The 18,503-nt window shown below is 49.5% G+C and overlaps 1 protein-coding gene across 3 annotated transcripts in view; it reads right to left on the reverse strand.

The window, feature by feature from the left end:
* Positions 1–18,503, reverse strand: part of CIMIP2A (ciliary microtubule inner protein 2A) — a 68,487-nt gene that overhangs the window by 37,805 nt on the left and 12,179 nt on the right. For all 3 annotated transcript variants that reach the window (XR_009456128.1, XM_014607957.3, XM_059716133.1), the window contains exon 3: positions 2,809–3,023. Coding sequence is in view for 2 of the 3 variants with exons in the window: in XM_014607957.3 (XP_014463443.1) it covers positions 2,809–3,023 (215 nt within the window). In the remaining variant the exon portion in view is untranslated. The remainder of the gene's footprint in view (positions 1–2,808; positions 3,024–18,503) is intronic.

Below are 18,503 nucleotides of genomic sequence, written 5' to 3' on the forward strand. Positions count from 1 at the left end.
CAACATAGCATTAAGATGCCTACACGTGATTTACAGTGCCTTAACTAATCGAGCCTAAATTTGATACTTGCTTTATACAGGTATCAAATTTAGTCCCAGATAGCCCTAAGTCAGCATGTTTAAGGCACATTAAGGATGTGCACATGTAAACCTGCCCTTAGTGCACCATAAATATGGCAGCTAACGCAATGTAAATCACCTTAGGTCTTCTTGAGGGTGCACATATAGACACACCCACATTAAACTAGAATGACTACATGACTAATGGCATTATCTTTTGATTATTTTGACTGTTTTAAAACTTATATAAGCTTAGCAAATGTATGCTATTCCAATAATTATATTTGCTTTGATCTTAAGCTGAATAATATAGTGCTAGTTCCCTAGCATAATAGTAAGATTTCTAGATTCTCTTTAATTAGAGAAAAATGTATTGTGTTGTATGTGATGATGTGTCACACCATTTGCCACCTTCCATTTCAAAATCTTAGATTCACCCATAGGTCAGAATCCTATTTTACTGCAAGTGCTTAAATGGGCAGTTTTCTAGTAGTTTAACTTTGAGGATTTATACAGCATGTATGTTTCTATTTCTTATGCAGTGTAGATGCATAGCAACAGACAGTAGCAAGGAATGCCTTGAAGATAAAGTTATAAAGAATAAAGGAGGAGGTATTCTAAACTGAGGTGAATTCTCACAGTATGGAGCATGCCTGAGAGAGGAAAGTTCATGAGCACTAAATCAGACAGTAATGAACATTTTGATATCACAGGCATGTAGCTCTTAAACCTATTACTGGAACAGAGCAGGTACTGTCCAGTACCACAAAGAAACATGATTGTATCACACATCAGAACTAACAAACTTTTGCCCTTACTCAGGTGATATCACACTACTGCATAATTCGATAGCGAGCTGCTATAAAGCTTTATACTCATAAACCCCCCCCCCACCTTTGTCACTATAGGAAAAGCAAATAAAAAACAATTCTCCCATGCTGAGAAGAACATAGAAGAAAAACTTCTGTTGGGTCCTGGTGGACCTGCTGATGCAAACTGAGGTTCAAATCTGTTCGAAAGCATCATGTAAGCTACCTGAAGAGAACTACTATTGAAGAGGGGTCTAAGCTCAATGCCAAGGGTGTATTCAAAATCCTACAAGTGGGAATCTATGTGAGCCCTTATCAAAAGAGAAGAAAATACTTCATTTTACAGTTACTTGGCAAATAAGAGAGTGAGAACATTCATATTGTCAACTCTCAGAGGCAAGAGACTGAGGGGCCACATCCATACTGAATAAGGAAACATTACATGAATGCAACCATTCCCCTTTCCTATGTCAAAGTTATGATTTTTCCACTAAAGTATGTTACACTTTTTCCAAAGTAGTTCATATATTGTGAATACAGACCTGTAACAGGACCTGGCCCCAGGGTCAGCTGCAACACCCCCTGGTGGCCAAATGGCAACTGCCTTGCTCTGGCTTTAAGGTACCCTCCTTTTAGCTTTCACTTTGCCATAACTTGATGTAATTAATTTTTAAAGGGAAGCTGCCTAACGGTCCTAGAGCCAGCTCCAGTCCTACAGTCTACCAGCGGATCCTTTCTCTGAATCCTGCTAGCCTCAAATCCTGTCTTCATGCAGAATGGGTCTCCCTGGCCCGTACATGCCCCCAGGGTACCTTTTGCCTTACAGGCTATTCATGGCCTCCTAAACTTCCCTATAGCCATGTCCACGCCTCATAGATGTTAACAGTTATCAGTTAGCTGGAGTACTTTGCCCCAAGCCACTACCAGGCCACCTAAGGCCTTTACTCCCTTGTTGGAGCCTTGGCCTTCCCGGCCTCTGCCCCTTTCCTCTGTCTGTGCCCTTTGCCTATGTCCACTGCCCCAGACCTGGCTTTTGGGCTTCAGGCCCCATCTCACCCTCTCAGAGTCTGGGCCCCTTGGCCCTGGTCTCTACCCTTCCCAAGCACTGGGCCCCTGGCCCTTTCTGGCTTGCACCCGGGCTGGGCTTCAGCCCCTCTCTGGGCTTACATCCCCTTTGGCTTAAGCCTGATCTCTATCCAGAGCCCCTGCCCCGGCAGGGCTCCAAAACACTGGTGTGCCCCTGGAACTCTGCTGTGGTTAACCACAATATGTTCCTCAGGTGCTCCACTATAGGTTAACTGCAATGCATGCCTTTGGCTCCCTGACTACAGCCACATACATAGTCTACTGGTCAAAACTCAAACCAAAACCCCTGGCCATAACTAAACTCTTAACCCAACTGGCTGTATACCAACCCCTTCTCATTTGGGTCTAAGTTCCCTGCCAGCCCTCAGCTCTAGCAGACTCTCGATTAGTCACCCAGAAACTGGCATCTCTCTTTCCCCAGTGGCCTCTAGAGACAGAGTACTTGCCTGGCTCACTCCTGAGCTTATATTCTAGGCCCTGCACCTTTCTGGTTAGGTGGCTTCCACAGCTACCCACAGGTGTTTTCTGATTAGGCTAGCTGGCTTCAACCCAGGGTAGCTTACCATTGCTGCCTAGCCACTGTAGAAGTGTTTCATCTCCCCTGCTGGACTCTACCCTGCTGGACTATTGCAAGTTAACCAGCTTGATGATACCCCCTCCTGGCTTCTCTTTTTTCCCCTGGCTGGCTGTTTAGCTCCTCCTACTGCTCTTTCCTCCTCAAGTAACAGGAGCCTTCTGCCCCTCTGTTACAAGACCTCACCTATTTGGGTGAAAACCCCGACTTAATTTTAGCCATTTGAGACTTAATTTAACTTGTGTTTGTGTATGGAGTGAAATCCTGAGTTCTACTTGCCTGTGTAGCCAGGAATATAACTTTTGTCTCGATCCAGCATCTGGTTCAAGGGATGCTTTATGTCACTAAAATCCTTTAAGAACTTTGGCTTCACCAGTGGTGCCAGCACAGAGCATGGGCTCTTCTGAATACTAGGATCGGTGAGCAGGTGAGATGTGGTTTTGCCATAGGTTTCTCCAATTTGGTAGCGAAACTGAGGGTAAAATCCCCCATATCTGAGGAGGTAATCACAGATAGGCAGTCAGCAATCCAGCATACTAAGGTTCTCTCTCCCTAGTGCATAATTACAATAATTTGTTTTATTACTGTGCTCACATGTATTTGAAAGAGTATATTTAGCCTGGAGAGGAGACAGAGGGGTATTTGATAACAGTTTTCAAATACTTGAAGGACAGTTAGAGAAAGAATAGAGATGGGTTTTTTTTCTCTATGGCCAGGGGACAGGATGTGGAGCAATGGCCCCAAGCAGCAGCAGAGGAAATTTGGGTTGGCAATTTAGAAGGAACTTTCTGACTTTGAGGGTGGTCAAACGTTGGAGTAGGCTACCTAGAGAAGCTGTGGATTCTTCATCCCTGGAAATTTCCAAGAATAGGTTGGACAGACATTTGTCTGGGATGGTTTAGTCCTGCTTTGAGCACGGGGCTGAATTAGATGATCCTGTGAGGTCCCTTCCAGCCCTACTTTTCTATGGTCCTATAATGCAGATATGTATGGGTGCAAATGTGTGAGGTGTCTAAGATTGAACTGTAGATAAATATACTGTATGTGTGTTGGTGTTCACAAAGCAACACACTGGCATACACAGCATGCATACCTGCAGAAAAGTAAGCAAAGTGAAAGCTTGTACTTGGTGTTTTCAGCTGTGAAAGTGTATGGAAGGAGGTACAATTAAGATGTTTAAAGATGTGAAAGCAAGCAAGCAGAACTGTTTTGATGCATACAGGCTTACGCTTATGGGACTGTGCCTGCAAATGTACAATAGTGTAAATGTACCAGAGAGGGCTTGCATTTGTGGTCAGTGGAAGAAGATAGGGAAGATAGAAGGGATGCTTTGTGTTGATTTTTATTTTGGGAAAATATGGTAATAATATGTTTATAATAAAATGTGAAACCTTCCTCAGTTCCAAAGTTTGGGTTTGCATTCACAGTCTTTAAGCACACTGAATATTTTAAAATTTTCAAAAGTCCCTTGTTTAACTGTAACTCTAAAAATTATGAAAAATATTTTTCTTCTATTATTAAAATAATTCCTTCCCTTATCCTCTAAGGATGAAAAGATTAAGAAGAGAAACAAATACATTAGAGCAAAACACCAAAAAAACTCTCATAAAATCATACGCAGTTGTTGTTCAAAGAGATGGTTTTAAAGGAAAGTAATTAAGGAGGATAAGTTCCCAGTTAAGATTTGGATCTCCTGAGAGAGATTTAATACTAGCACCAGGGAGCACCCACTGAAGCTAGTAGATGACAAGTTTAAACCTAGCAAGAAGAAGTACTTTTTTATGCAACGTATAGTTAACTTGTGGATTTCACTGCCATAAGAGGTGGTAAAGGCAGATAGCAAATCCAGTCCCTTTTTGAACCTGGCTAAATTGATGGATGATAAATCAATTAATAGCTATTGAGCAGAATGGTTAGAGATGTTTCTTCCAGCATTTTTGAGCCAATAATGGTGGTTTAGACATGCCAGAGGATCACTGTAGGGGGTCACTATATCTAGATCATTCTAGAGGGTTCCAGCTCTCCCTCTGTAGCATCAACTTCTGCGATTGTCAGAGGCAAGAAACTGGGCTAGATAGACCACTGGTCTGACCTAATGTTGCACTTCTTATGAGACTGAATACAAGCAATCAATCAATATGCATTTTAATATATTACCAGGAGTAATATAATATATTGTCAACTATAGATACTATAGGATTTATGCCCTTTCTGGGACAATGTCTTCTGTTCTGCTCCAAAGGGAAAGGGGTCCTAAATAACCCTTAGCCCAGGGGTGGTCAAAATATGGCCTGCGGGCCGGATCCGGCCTGTGAGGCCATTCTATCCCCTAAAAATTTACAAAATTAATATTTATTTGTCCTTGGTTCCTGTCAAAAATGACAGGAGCCAGGGGCAGTAGGACCCAGGGGAAGCCCTGGTGGACTCCTACAACAGCAGGGCCCACCCGGCCCTGCCAGCCAGAAGCCCCAGGAGGGGCTTCTGACCTGGAACCATGTGGCTCTTCCAGTGTGGGGAAACTCAGGTAAGGGGGGAGGGAAGGGCAGGGGAGGACCCTGCCCAGGGAAGGAGCTGGTGCTGAGTGCAGGGAAAAGTGGCCCCTCCCCTGCCCCGTGACCAGTGCTCCCTGCTGCAGCTGCTCACAGCCCCTGCGGGGCTGTCCTGACCAGGCAAAGGCAGCCCTATGCGGGCTGCGAGTAGCTGCAGCGTGGGGCGGCAGCCATGGGGCAGGGGAGGGGCTGCTTTTCCCTGCATTCAGCACTAGCTTGTAACCTGCCCCCGCTGCCAGCCTGGGCCCCATGCCAGCTCCAGGCTCGCCTGTCAGGGCTGCACTGTGGCGGCAGCAGCTGCTTGGCATGGAGGAAAGCAGTGGCAAACACTGCCCAGTGCGGCAAGCAGGGGGGCCACAGCTGCTGTTGCCATGGTGCAGCCCCAACAGGCGAGCCTGGAGACAGCACGGGGCCCAGGCTGGCAGTGGGGGTGGGTTACAAGCTGGTGCTGAGCGTGGGAAAAGTGGCCTACCCCATGGCCAGCGCCCCGCGCTGCAGCCACTCACAGCCCACATGGGGCTGCCTGTGCCTGCTCAGGACAGCCCTGTGCGGGCTGCGAGCCTCTGCAGCAGGGAGCACCGGCCATGGGGCGGTGGAAGGGCTGCTTTTCCCTGTGCTCAGCACCAGCTCCTTCCCTGCCAGTGAGCAGGAGGTTGGGGTTGCGCACTGCCCCCCGCCTGTACTGCAGGGCTGGGAGGGGGGGGGGCACTGGGAGTGAGCAGATGCAGGAGTTAGTGGGAGCATGGGGCCTGCACCGGTGTCCCGGGGCCAGCGCTGGCCGGGCCCAGAGCAGGGCAGCAGGAGTACAGGGTCCCGGCCAGTAGGGGCTCTATGGAGCTGAGCCAGCTCCCCCTTCTCCCTGCTAGTGCAGCTGAGCCCAGCTCCACAGACCCCTGCCAGCCTGCACTACGCTCTGGGCCTGAGACATTGGTTCCAAGACGATGACCAGGGGATGGGCCGCCTGTCAAGGGGCTACCCATGTGGCCCTTGACAGCTTGTCAAAACTGGGTAAGTGGCCCTCCACCCAAAATTATTGCCCACCCCTGATCTAGTAGCACAAGTTGTCTTCTCTGCAGTCCTCCCAGTCAGGGACAGTGGCCAACAGAGGGAGGAGTGTATCGAGGTCAACCGAAGGCTTAGAAGATGGTGTCACCACGTGGGCTTTGGATACCTTGACCTTGGTATGCAGTTTAACTACAGCGGCTTCCATGCAAAGGATGCTGTTCATCTCATGACCAGAGGGAAGAAGCTCTTTGCCATGAGAGTTGCCGACTTGTTGAGGAGATATTTAAACTAGCCGTGTCTGGGGGCCAGGGAGAAGGTTTTGCTGCTGAAGCAGAATCCATTAGCCACAATGACACATGGGAGGACATTCAAACAACGGATGTCTTGAGGCAGACAATGTGATAGAAAACCTGAAATGAGCAGGGGAGAGCTCAAATGTCTTTATGGGAATGCCAGAAGCACAGAAATAAACAAGAGGAACTGCCAGTCCTACTGGCTGATGAGAAATTCAATTTGATTGGGTTGACAGAGACCTGGTGGAATGATACACATGACTGGGCAATGAATACTGAAGGTTACAGGCTTTATAGGAAGGATTGGATTGGGAAGAAGGTGTGGCCCTGTGCCTGCCACTTTAAGGGCCTGGAGCTGGCAGCTGCCAGGTGCCTGATGAGGGCACCCATTTTTTAATTTGGGGCTGCCCATATAAACAGGGCAGTTCTGCTGCTGGAAGCCAGGCAACAATATCGCCTGGCCGGAGGGCTGCTGGTATCATCTGGAGGGAAGGGAGGAGCTGTAGGGGATGGTCAGGAGGCTCCAGGTCCTGGGTACAACCTAAAACTGCACCCTGCCGGGAGTGGATGGCCTGGTGGGGCTCTCAGTGGTGTGGAAGCCCCCAGGAAATGCCAGGCCAGTGACCACCCTGGTGAAAGGCGGGTCGAGGTGTCTTAACCCCTGGCCCCCACAACCGCGTGGATTACCCCTTCGTAGGGTCTGGAGGGTGGACCCCCGGAGAGCGAGAAAAGGCCATAGACTCATGCCTCTCTGGACTTCCCCTGACTGGTCAATGCTGGGGCCAGGACCGGAAGGGTCAAAGGGCCAGGGGCCCACCGCGAGGAACACCCAAGAGCTGTGTACCTGGCGTTCCAACTGGCATGGAGGTGGGCCAGGGCTAGTGAGCCGAAGGTCCCGGGGGGACCACACCTGAAGGGGAAGCAGCTTAGGGAGTTATGCTACCTAGTATGAAGGCGGATGAGACCGCCTGAGGAGAGGAATCCAGGTGGGGTTCAATTAGGAGGATTTTGGGGCCCAGTGTGGGGGCTGGTAATGATAACATCTGCGAGGCTCGGGCTGCAGTGTAGGGGAGGAATGGACCTGCAGATAGTGCCCCCTGGCATCAGGGCAGGAAATGGGCAGCCTCCTGCTTATTAACATCTATTAATTCTAACAAGGCGTGGCGGGAAAGAAGGTGGGCAGTTAGCCCAGAAACAGGTGGGCGGGCCACAGTTAAATCGGCCCCGAGAAGACCTCCTGTTACAGGCCCTCTATGTGAAAGAACAGTAACCCTCCCTGCAGATCATGTTTGACATCAAGGAAGGGGCCCTTGAGACCCTCTGAGTCAGACTACAAGGGGGACGAGGAGAGGGAGACCTGATGCTGCGAATCTACTATAGGCCTCCCTCCCAAGAGGAAGAGAGCAATTGAGCATTCTCAGGAGGACTGACAGAGGCAGCTAGCACTAAAGACATGATAGTCATGGATGACTTCAACTACTCAGACATCTGTTGGGAAGACCATTCAGCTGCCTCCAGCATGTCAGCCAACTTCCTGGCAACAACAGACAATCTGTTTCTGACACAGGTTGTAGAAGGGCCTACTAGGATTTAGTAGTGCAAGGCCACCCTGGATTTAGTGCTGACCAAAGGGGAGGACATCATAAGCGACCTAAGGATTGGTGGTACCCCAGGCAACAGTGATCATGACCTGATAAAGTTCACCATCCACTGTAAGACTGGGAAATTAGTCATCAGAACAGGAGTCCTAAATTTCAAGAAGACAGATTTTGGCAAACTCAAGAGGATCACTGGAGAGGCCCTCTGCAACTGGCAACTGGATGATTTGGGAGTGTGGGAATGATGGTACTTCCTTAAGGAGGCAATTCTCACAGCTCAAAAACAGGTCATCCCCACACAGGCAAAAAATGGAAAAGGAGCCAGGAGACTTGCTTGGCTCACCAGGGATATTAGGGAGCCATTGAAAAAGAAAAAAGTATATATACAGTGGAGGAATGGCTCAGCAACCAGGGAGGAGTACACCTGTATCACCAGGGCCTGCAGATACAAGACACGAAAAGCTAAGGCAGGCACGGAGATCAAATTGGCAACTGTCATGGTGCGGGGTCCAGTAGGATGGCTGTGATCTCCCTAAGGCCCCCTTTACCATGCCAAGTTGACCCAGTAGGCACCCTCAAATTCTTGTCTTTGGTGTTCAGATATATTAGGGAGGCTGCCTTTTACGCTTTCTTGGTCACGTCTTGCTGGACATTCGGACCCCGTGGTTTCCCGGACCCCTCGTGGGTTGCGCTCTGCAATGGGTGCTTTAGGGGCACCCTAGCCTTATGGGCTATACATGGCTCCAACCATCCCTGTACCATGCCCCAAGCCTCACAGATGGAATAGACGTTGTTCGGTCCAGGCCTTGTTTATAATCTGGCCCCCTTGTCCTCTCTGGGCCCCACCTCTTTCGATCTGTGCCCTCTCTGGTGCTAGGGCTCTCCACGGCCCTGTCTCACTCTGTGCCCTCTCCCTGGGGCTTCTCCACAATGCTGCCCCCTCTCCTGAGGCTTCTCAAAGTGCTGCCCCCTTCTCTGGGGCTCACCACACCTACGCTGGGGCTTCTCATTAGTGTCCCCTCTCTGGGGCTTCTCAACTGCCCCCTCTCTGAGGCTGGGGTCAGTGCACCCCGAATGCTGGGGCCCCCACACTGCTGTGGGTCCCCTATGAGGCGTCCTCCAACCCCTAATAGCCTCACCCAAACCACTGGTAACAAACAGCAAACAAAATGCAAGCCCCTTGGCTATAACTTAAATGGAAGCCGCCCGGCTATAACAACATTCCAGCCTACCAGGGAATACTCTCTCTCTCAGCCGTGTCAGATGCTGTGCCTTCAGTCAGGCTTCCCCTTTCTTCCCTGAGAGAGCTCCTTCCCCCTTGGCTGCTGGCAGGGAACTCCCAGCCTGGCCTCAGCCCCTGGGCTTTATATGGGAGCCAGGCCCTGCCCCTTCTGGTCAGCTGACCTCCTCTGGTTGCATCGGCAACCTACAGCTGGGCTCATCACTCACTGCTAGGGCTCTTTCCCTAGCAGTTTTTTTTCCTTCTTAGGAGCAGGGCACCTAGATGCTCTGCGACAGCAACCAGTATGAAAGATAACAAAAAGTCCTTCTACAGGTACATAGGGAGCAAGAAAAAAAATCAGATTCCACTGTGGGACTCCTACTGAATACCCAGGGGCAGCCCACAATACCGGTTAGTCTGACTTTGATCTGGGGAAAATAATCTTTGAAAAAATTGTCGAGGAAGCTATCAGCCACAAGCTTATAACAGGTGGGGTAGTGAAAAACAACCAACATGGCTTTGTTGAGGGGAGGTCATGCCTAACAAACCTGATGTATTCTTATGACCAGGTAACTAACCAGCTGGATATGGGACATGAAGTTGACATCATCCATCTAGACTTTAGCAAGGCCTTTGATACAGTACCCCACAAGATCCTCTCAGTTAAGTTGGAGGGTACTGGCCTGGACCAGTCAACAGGTTAGCAACTGGCTCAGAGGCCAATCCCAGCGAGTCATAATGGATGGGATGGCCTCATCCTGGAGGGCCATCTCCAATAGTGTCCCCCAGGAATCAGTGCTTGGGCCCATACTATTTAACATCTTTACCAATGACCTGGATGAGGGAGTGGAAAGTGCAATGATTAAGTTTGCAGATGACACCAAGCTGTGGGGAAATGCAGGTACATCTGAGGACTGGACAAGGATCCAGGATGACCTTAACAGGCTGGTCCTATGGGCTGAATGCAATCAGATAAGGTTCAATAGGGATAAGTGCTGGGTCCTTCATCTGGGTAGGAAGAACCTTCACCACACCTACACAATGGGTGGTATTCCACTGGCTGACACCAGATCTGAAACGGACCTGGGGGTGACAATTGACCAGAGGATAAATATGAGCCAACAGTGCGATGAAGTCACCAACAGGGCAGGGCAGAGCAGGTGCAGTAGACCTGGGATGCCAAAAAGGGATCTTCCCCATAAAAAGGTTGGAGACCACTGTTCTATTCTATGATTCTATACTTTGCATCGGTATTTCTGAAATCCAGTGGGGACTGCTCACCCTGACCAGAGGCCCAGGGAACAGGGGGAAGGCAACAGCCTACATTAAATCAGCCCAGAACAGGTGAGGGATGAGGGATCTTCTATAATGCTTGGACATTTTCAAGTCTGCCACAGGGCCATCCCGGGGTGGGGGTTAGGATGGTTAGGTGGGGAGTGAATCGGGGCAACTGCCCCAGGCCATGCACTTTGGGGGGGCCCCGCGGATAGTGCCGTACCGGTCCCACCATGGCCACTGCATGCCACTGGCTCTGTGCTCCAGCCGCTTGCCACCCCTCCCTCGCCATTCCCTGGTCCTGCATGGGCTGATATACCCTGGACCCCGCACACCCCAAGGGATGGCCCTGACTGCCCAGACAACCTGCGCCTGAGAGTCCTGAAAGAACTGGCCAAGCTGTTTGAAGAGTCCTGGAACTCAGGAGTGGTCCCAGATGACTGGAAAAAGGCAAATGTGGTGCCCATCTTAAGGGAAGAGGGATGACCCTGCAAACTACAGACCAGTCAGTCTGACCTCAGTCCTGGGTAAAATCTTTGAAAAGTTGGTTAAGGAGGCCATCAGTTAGAAGCTGGTAACAGATTGGGTGCTAAAAAGCAACAAGCATGGCTTTGTCGAGGGTAGATTATGCCTGACAAACCGTGTATGCTTCTACAACCAGATAACTAACCACCTGGACGAAGGACACGAGGTTGATGTTGTCGTCTTAGACTTCAGTAAAGCCTTTGACTCTGTCTTCCATGGGATTCTCTCTAACAAACTGGAGAGTACTCAGCTGCACTAGTCTCCAGTGAGGCAGGTGGACAACTGGCTTACAGGCCACACCCAGAGAGTGGTGATCAATGGGATGCCCTCATCCTGGAGGGCCATCTCCAGTGGTGTCCCCCAGAGATCAGTACTTGGACCTGTGTTATTCAATATATTCATTAACAACTTGGATGAAGGGGTGGAAAGCTCAGTGATTAAGTTTGCAGATGATACCAAGCTGTGGGGAAATTTGGGCACACCAGAGGATAGGGCAAAGATCCAGGACGACGTTGACAGACTGGATTTATGGGCAGAATTAAGTCAGATGAGGTTTAACAGGGAGAAGTTCAAGGTCCTTCACTTGGGTAAGAAGAACCCTCACCATAACTGTATGATGGGTGGTGGTCCACTGGCTGGCACAGAATCTGAATGAGACCTGGGGGTCACAATCAGCTGAAAGATGAATATGAGCCAACAGCACGGTGAGGCTGCCAGAAGGGCAAATAAAACTCTAGCGTGCACAGCCAACGTGTGGCCAATAATTTTAAGGAGGTACTCCTGCCTCTCTATTTGGTGTTGGTGAGGCCTCAGCTGGAGTACTGTGCCCAGTTCTGGGCACCGCGCTTCAAGAAGGATGTGGATAAGCTCAAGAGGGTACAAAGAAGGGCCACCCATATAGTTAAGGGCATGGAGGGTAGGCCTATGAGGAGAGACTCTGGGAACTGGGCCTCTTCAGTCGGAGTAAGAGAAGGCCGAAAGGTGACTTGATAGCTGCCTACAAGTACGTCAAGGGGGAGCATCAAGAACTAGGAAAGTAACTCTTCAGGAGGGTACCTCAAGGGAGGACAAGGACCAATGGGCATAAACTAATACAGGGTAAATTCAGTCTGGACATAAGGAAAAACTTCTCTGTAAGGGTCACCAGAATCTGGAACACACTCCCAGCAGATGTGGTGCAGTCAACCTCCTTGGAGGTATTCAAGGTGAGGCTGGACAGGCACCTTGTCGAGCTCATTTGGGCCCAACAAGTTCCTGCCCATGGCAGGGGACTAGACTTGATGATCTTACAGGTCCCTTCCGGTTCTATGTTTCTATGACTGCTTGATAAACCAGGAGCTTGGTTTCAGATCTGATGTTGCAATCTTCGAACACCTATTTCTTCAGGTGTCCAAAGGTGCACATTTGAGGCAACGTTGGGATTTCTTTGTCAGTGTCAGCCTTCTGTGAGAGATGGCTTCTGAGGTATGGGATATACTCCTATAGTAACTATAGCTTTACTTTATGTTCCAAATATATATATTCAGTGCTGGCCAGCATGGCAGCACTCTTTCCCACTCTTGTTGTTGGAGCAATTTTATTTTGGAATACCCTTGGACAAATACAACAGCCATCCTCTCCCCTGCCCACTACATCTCAGAATACATCAACCATAAGGGCTTCTTCCCAATTACAACAATGAACATCATGGACCAGAGGAGGCAGTTCACATACATCAATGCTGGCTGCTTGGGCAAGGTCCATTGTGCCAGGATGTTTCACAACTTTGGCTTCCCTGCCTGATGGAGTTAGTCACTTTGTTCACAATGTTTTCAGGTGGCTGGATTCTGTAGAGTAAAGGGGGGCAACCTGCAGCATGGGTGCCACACATGGCACAGGCAGCCTGTGTGTGTGGCGTGTGACAGATCAGGGGGGGGGAGAAGAAAGCAGAGTAGCAGACAGAGGGTGTGTCTACACAAGGTGCTTATTGTGCATTAGCCTAATAACACTACGTCGTAGCACGTCACAGCACAAACCATGCTAATAGCCTACTGCGCAGTGTTATTAGGCTAATACACAGTAAGTATTGCTAAATAACCATGCATTGGTGCTACTGCACAGTAACTCTAAGTACTGCGCGTTTTAGTTAGTACTTTATTAAGAAAGTACTAAATGTGCAGTATCTAAGGTGCATTAATGAATGTGTAGACATGCCCGGAGAAGGAAGCAGAGCAGCAGGGGAAGGGGATCAGAATGACACCCTGGGAGAATGTGGGACTAATTTATGGCACATCTGCCAAAAAAGTTTGCTTTCCACCACTGCACACTATAGTATGCCCTGAGCTACTTAATGGCAATATGACAGAGCATTTATTTGAACAAAGCAGGGTAAGAGAAGAGGAGGTAAAGGATATGAGCAGGCTAAAGAATGTCAGAGATGAGAACAGTTTTAGAAAGTACGAGAATGGTCAAAAGAAGTAGGTTTAAGTTTGTTTAGAGTGTATTTGGTGGTTTTATGCTAGCTAGATGTTTTAGATAAGCTAGAGCTTAAATAAGGAACAAAATAAATGATATTATAATTAATATTCATATCCCTATTAGGACCATTTTTTAAAGCCTTATTTAGTAAGCTGTTAATATTTAGCCAGGCAATAGAATACAAAAATCCAGGTCTATCTCAGGATTTTTGCTTTTTGGTCCTGAACTGTATTTCTTGCTGTACTGGTCACCTGCAGGTATACAAAGTTAGTGACTGTTAAAAACCTAGTTTTTGAAGCATGCATAAGATGTTCTTTTCCCTAACAAGCTAACCACCTGTTAGAGGTATTTTAAGACTTTACAATGTAGAGAATTTAAGATGAGTTCTTTCTAATATTAAATAAGATAATTATTTCTTTAGATAGTCACATTTTATAAATTCTAATAATTTGCTTGATATAGTTTTACTTGTACTGTTTTGTCCTTTATGTCTTATATGTAAAGTTGCAGCAACTTCACAAATGGATCTGTGGCTCAAGGATTGTTTTTTTAAGTCACTCAAGACCCACCAATGAGCTGTGGTAGAGATCATTTTTAACTGAGGAATTGCCAATCACAATCTGTGAGCATTTGTTTGTTTTTTTAAAGTAAAACTGGCTCTCAACTTTTTTTTAGTTCCCAAAATACTTTTTGAAATCAACACGAGAACACTAGCTACTGCTGCAGCAGCTGCTGCGTGGCTGTGGTATGTGCTTTTCAGTACCTTTGAGGCAAGACGGAGGGCACTGGAGGTCCACCTGGATGTCTGAGTACTACCTGCCCTGCTTTTTGTTATTTATACCAATATTATGCTTAACATCTGTGAAGCCCGTCTTGAGGTGCCCATGTAGTCGCTGCCAGCACAGAGCTGATGCCGGAGCTGTGGAGCCCAGCACAGCTGCTTGCTTGCTGCAGCTGCCCAGAGCCCAGGCTGGCTACAAACAGCTGCACCGGGCTCCGGAAGCCTGCTATCACCTCTGTGCTGGGAGCAGGGGAGAGACCGGGGCTGCACTGCCTCAGGCCCCTCCCTCATCACCCACTCTGACGTATGGAAGCATGCGCTGGTGCAGAGCTGGTGCCAGAGCCTGGCACAGCTGTTTGGAGCCTCCCAGCTGCAGCCGGCCCTGGCTCTGGGGAGCTGCTGCCACCTGGGAGCCCGGGCTGCTCCCAGCAGGCAGCTGGGATGCTGCAAGCCCTGCTGGGAGCAGCCCAGGCTCTGTTGCTGGCAGCAGCTACCCAGAGCTGGGGCTGGCCATGGCGTACCAAGCAAAATGGCCTCGCGTGCCATGATTCATAGATGTTAGGGTCGGAAGGGACCTCAATAGATCATCAAGTCCGACCCCCTGCATAAGCAGGAAAGAGTGCTGGGTCTAGATGACCCCAGCTAGATGCATATCCAACCTCCTCTTGAAGACCCCCAGGGTAAGGGAGAGCACCACCTCCCTTGGAAGCCCATTCCAGACCTTGGCCACTCGAACTGTGAAGAAGTTCTTCCTAATGTCCAGTCTAAATCTGCTCTCTGCTAGCTTGTGGCCATTATTTCTTGTAACCCCCGGGGGCGCCTTGGTGAATAAATACTCACCAATTCCCTTCTGTGCCCCCGTGATGAACTTATAGGCAGCCACCAGGTTGCCTCTCAACCTTCTCTTGCGGAGGCCGAGAAGGTCCAGGTTCTCTAGTCTCTCCTCGTAGGGCTTGGTCTGCAAGCCCTTAACCATACGAGCGGCCCTTCTCTGGACCCTCTCCAGGTTATCCGCATCCCTCTTGAAGTGCGGTGCCCAGAATTGCACGCAGTACTCCAACTGCGGTCTGACCAGCACCTGATAGAGAAGTATCACCTCTTTGGATCTGTTCGTCATGCATCTGCTGATGCACGATAAAGTGCCATTAGCTTTTCTGATGGCTTCGTCACACTGCCGACTCATGTTCATCTTGGAGTCCACTAGGACTCAAGATCCCTTTCCACCTCTGTGCCACCCAGCAGGTCATTCCCTAGGCTGTAGGTGTGCTGGACATTTTTCCTCCCTAGGTGCAGCACTTTGCATTTCTCCTTGTTGAATTGCATTCTGTTGTTTTGTGCCCACTTGTCCAGCCTGTCCAGGTCTGCTTGTAGTTGTTCCCTGCCCTCCGGTGTGTCCACTTCTCCCCACAGTTTTGTGTCATCCGCAAACTTGGACAGAGTACACTTCACTCCCTCGTCCAAGTCGCTGATGAAGACGTTAAAGAGTACTGGTCCAAGGACCGAGCCCTGTGGGACCCCACTGCCCACACCCTTCCAGGTCGAAACCGACCCATCCACCACGACTCTCTGGGTGCGACCCTCTAGCCAATTTGCCACCCACCGGACTGTGTAGTCATCCAAGTCACAGCCTCTTAACTTGTTCACCAGTATGGGGTGGGATACTATATGTTTGGCACGTGTGCTGGGGGTTGCCGACCCCTGGACTACCAGACCAGGAGGATGAAGCTTTCTTCAAACAGCTAGCAGAAGTTTCCAGCTCATAGGCCCTAGATCTCATTGGAAATGCATAGGGGGTGCATACAGGTACATGTGTACCCCCTGAGCTTGGCAGTGCACCCCCTGCAAAAAGCAGAGATCTGTGGGTGGTCCCTGATCACCTGTTGGTGCCCACCCCTGCCACCAACAGCACCACCGCTGCTGTCTGTGGGAGCTCACTGATCGCCGCCGCACTCCCGCTGCCGACAGCACTGCCACTGCCTGCGGGAGCTCGCCATGCCCCACAGCCTCCAGGGGCACATGGCGTTCATGCTAATTCTTATGGGGGACTCCAGTCACCTTGATATCTGCTGGGAGCGCAATACAGCAGTGCACAGACACCCCAGGAAACTTTTGGAAAGTGCTGGGGACAACTGCCTGACAGAAGTATTGGAGAGGGCAATTAAAGGCCATGCTCTGTAGCTGCTGCTTACAAACAGGGAAGAATTGGTGGGGAAATGTAATAATAATAATGGATGGTAACTTGGGCAGCAGCAACCATGAGATGATTGAGTTCAGGATCCTGACAAAAGGAAGAAAGGAGAGCAACAGAGTAAGGACCCTAGACTTCAGAAAAGCAGACTTTTGACTCACTCAGGGAACTGATAGCCAGGATGCCTTAGGAGGCCTGTCAGAGAGGGAAAGGAGTCCAGGAGACCTGGTAGTTTAAAGAAACCTTACTCAAGGTGCAGAAATCAACCATCCTGATGTGCAGGAAGACTAGCAAGTATGGTAGAAGACCAGCTTGGCTTAGCAGAAAACTCTTCAGTGAGCTAAAACACAAAAAGGGAGCTTACAAGAAGTGGAAACTTTCATAGATTTCATAGACATTAGGGCTGGAAGGGACCTTGGAAGATCATTGAGTCCAGGTCCCTGCCCAAAGGTCAGGAAGTCAGCTGGGGTCACAGGATCCCAGCAAGATAAGCATCCAGTTTGCTCTTGAAGGTGTTCAATGTAGGCGCTTGAACCACCTCCGGTGGCAGGCTGTTCCAGACCTTGGGGGCTCGGACAGTAAAGAAATTCTTCCTTATGTCCAGCCTGAAACGGTCTTGTAGTAGTTTATGACCATTCGACCTAGTCGTCATCCCTTGGGGCGCTCTGGTGAACAAACGTTCCCCCAGATACTGGTGGTCACCCCTGATAAACTTATAGGTGGCCATCAGATCACCCCTGAGCCTGCGCTTTTCCAGGCTAAAGAGCCCCAGGGTTCTCAGTCTGTCATTGTAGGGTCTGCTTCCCTGACCTCTGATCATGCGCGTGGCTCTTCTCTGGACTCTCTCAAGCTTCTCCACATCCTTTTTGAATTGTGGAGCCCAAAACTGGACGCAGTACTCCAGCTGCGGCCTCACCAAGGCCGAGTACAAGGGGAGAATGACGTCCCGGGATTTGCTTGAGAAGCATCTATGGACGCAAGCCAGTGTTTTGGTCGCTTTACTAGCCGCAGCATCGCACTGCAGGCTCATGTTCATCTTGTGGTCAGTGATGACCCCCAAGTCTCTTTCTCCCTTAGTGCTAGCCAACATAGCACTGCTGAGCCTATAAGGATGCTGCGGGTTTTTCTTCCCAAGGTGGAGAACCTTGCATTTATCAGCGTTGAACACCATCAGATTCTCGTCCGCCCACTTGCTGAGCCTGTCCAGGTCAGCCTGGATCACCCGCCTGTCTTCTGGTGTGGATGCTTTGCCCCAAAGTTTGGTGTCATCGGCGAACTTTGCCAGTCCGCTTCTGACTCCAGTGTCCACATCATTAATGAAGATGTTGAACAGTATGGGTCCAAGGACAGAGCCTTGGGGGACCCCACTGGTCACAGGACACCACGATGAGTGACTTCCATCAATTACTACCCTCTGGGTCCTACCACGGAACCAATTTTCTAGCCAGTGGATCGTGGAGGACCCAAGGTGACAATTGGCCAGTTTCTCCAAGAGGTGATCATAGGAAACCAGATCAAAGCCTTTTTTGAAGTCAAGATATATGACATCAATCTCATCTCCCTTGTCCAGGTGATAGGTCACCTGGTCGTAGAAGGAAATGAGATTGGTCAAGCAAGACCTACCCGCAACAAACCCGTGCTGGCTATCCCTTAAGATGTTGGCGTCGGCCAGTCCATTAAGGATGGCCTCTTTAATAAACTTTTCTAAGATCTTCCCTGGGATAGAAGTCAGGCTAATGAGCCTATAGTTAGCCGGATCCGCTTTCCTCTCTTTCTTGAAGATAGGCACCACGTTGGCCTTCTTCCAGTCTTCGGGCACTATACCAGAGCACCAAGAGTTTTCAAAGATCCGTGCTAGAGGCTGGGCTATGATGCTCGCCAGCTCCTTGAGTACCCTGGGGTGAAGATTGTCAGGGCCGGCTGACTTGAAGGTATCCAGCTTCTCAAGATGTTCCTTCACAAAGTCAGCATTAATGGAGGGCAGGGGATCACCCTCACCCGGTCTTCCCTGTCCCGTAGCGGGCATGAGCATCCCATGGGACTGATGAAAGACTGACACAAAGTACCTATTTAATAGGTTG

Source organism: Alligator mississippiensis, chromosome 12, assembly GCF_030867095.1.
Source record: "Alligator mississippiensis isolate rAllMis1 chromosome 12, rAllMis1, whole genome shotgun sequence".
NCBI classification, from domain to species: Eukaryota; Metazoa; Chordata; order Crocodylia; family Alligatoridae; genus Alligator; species Alligator mississippiensis.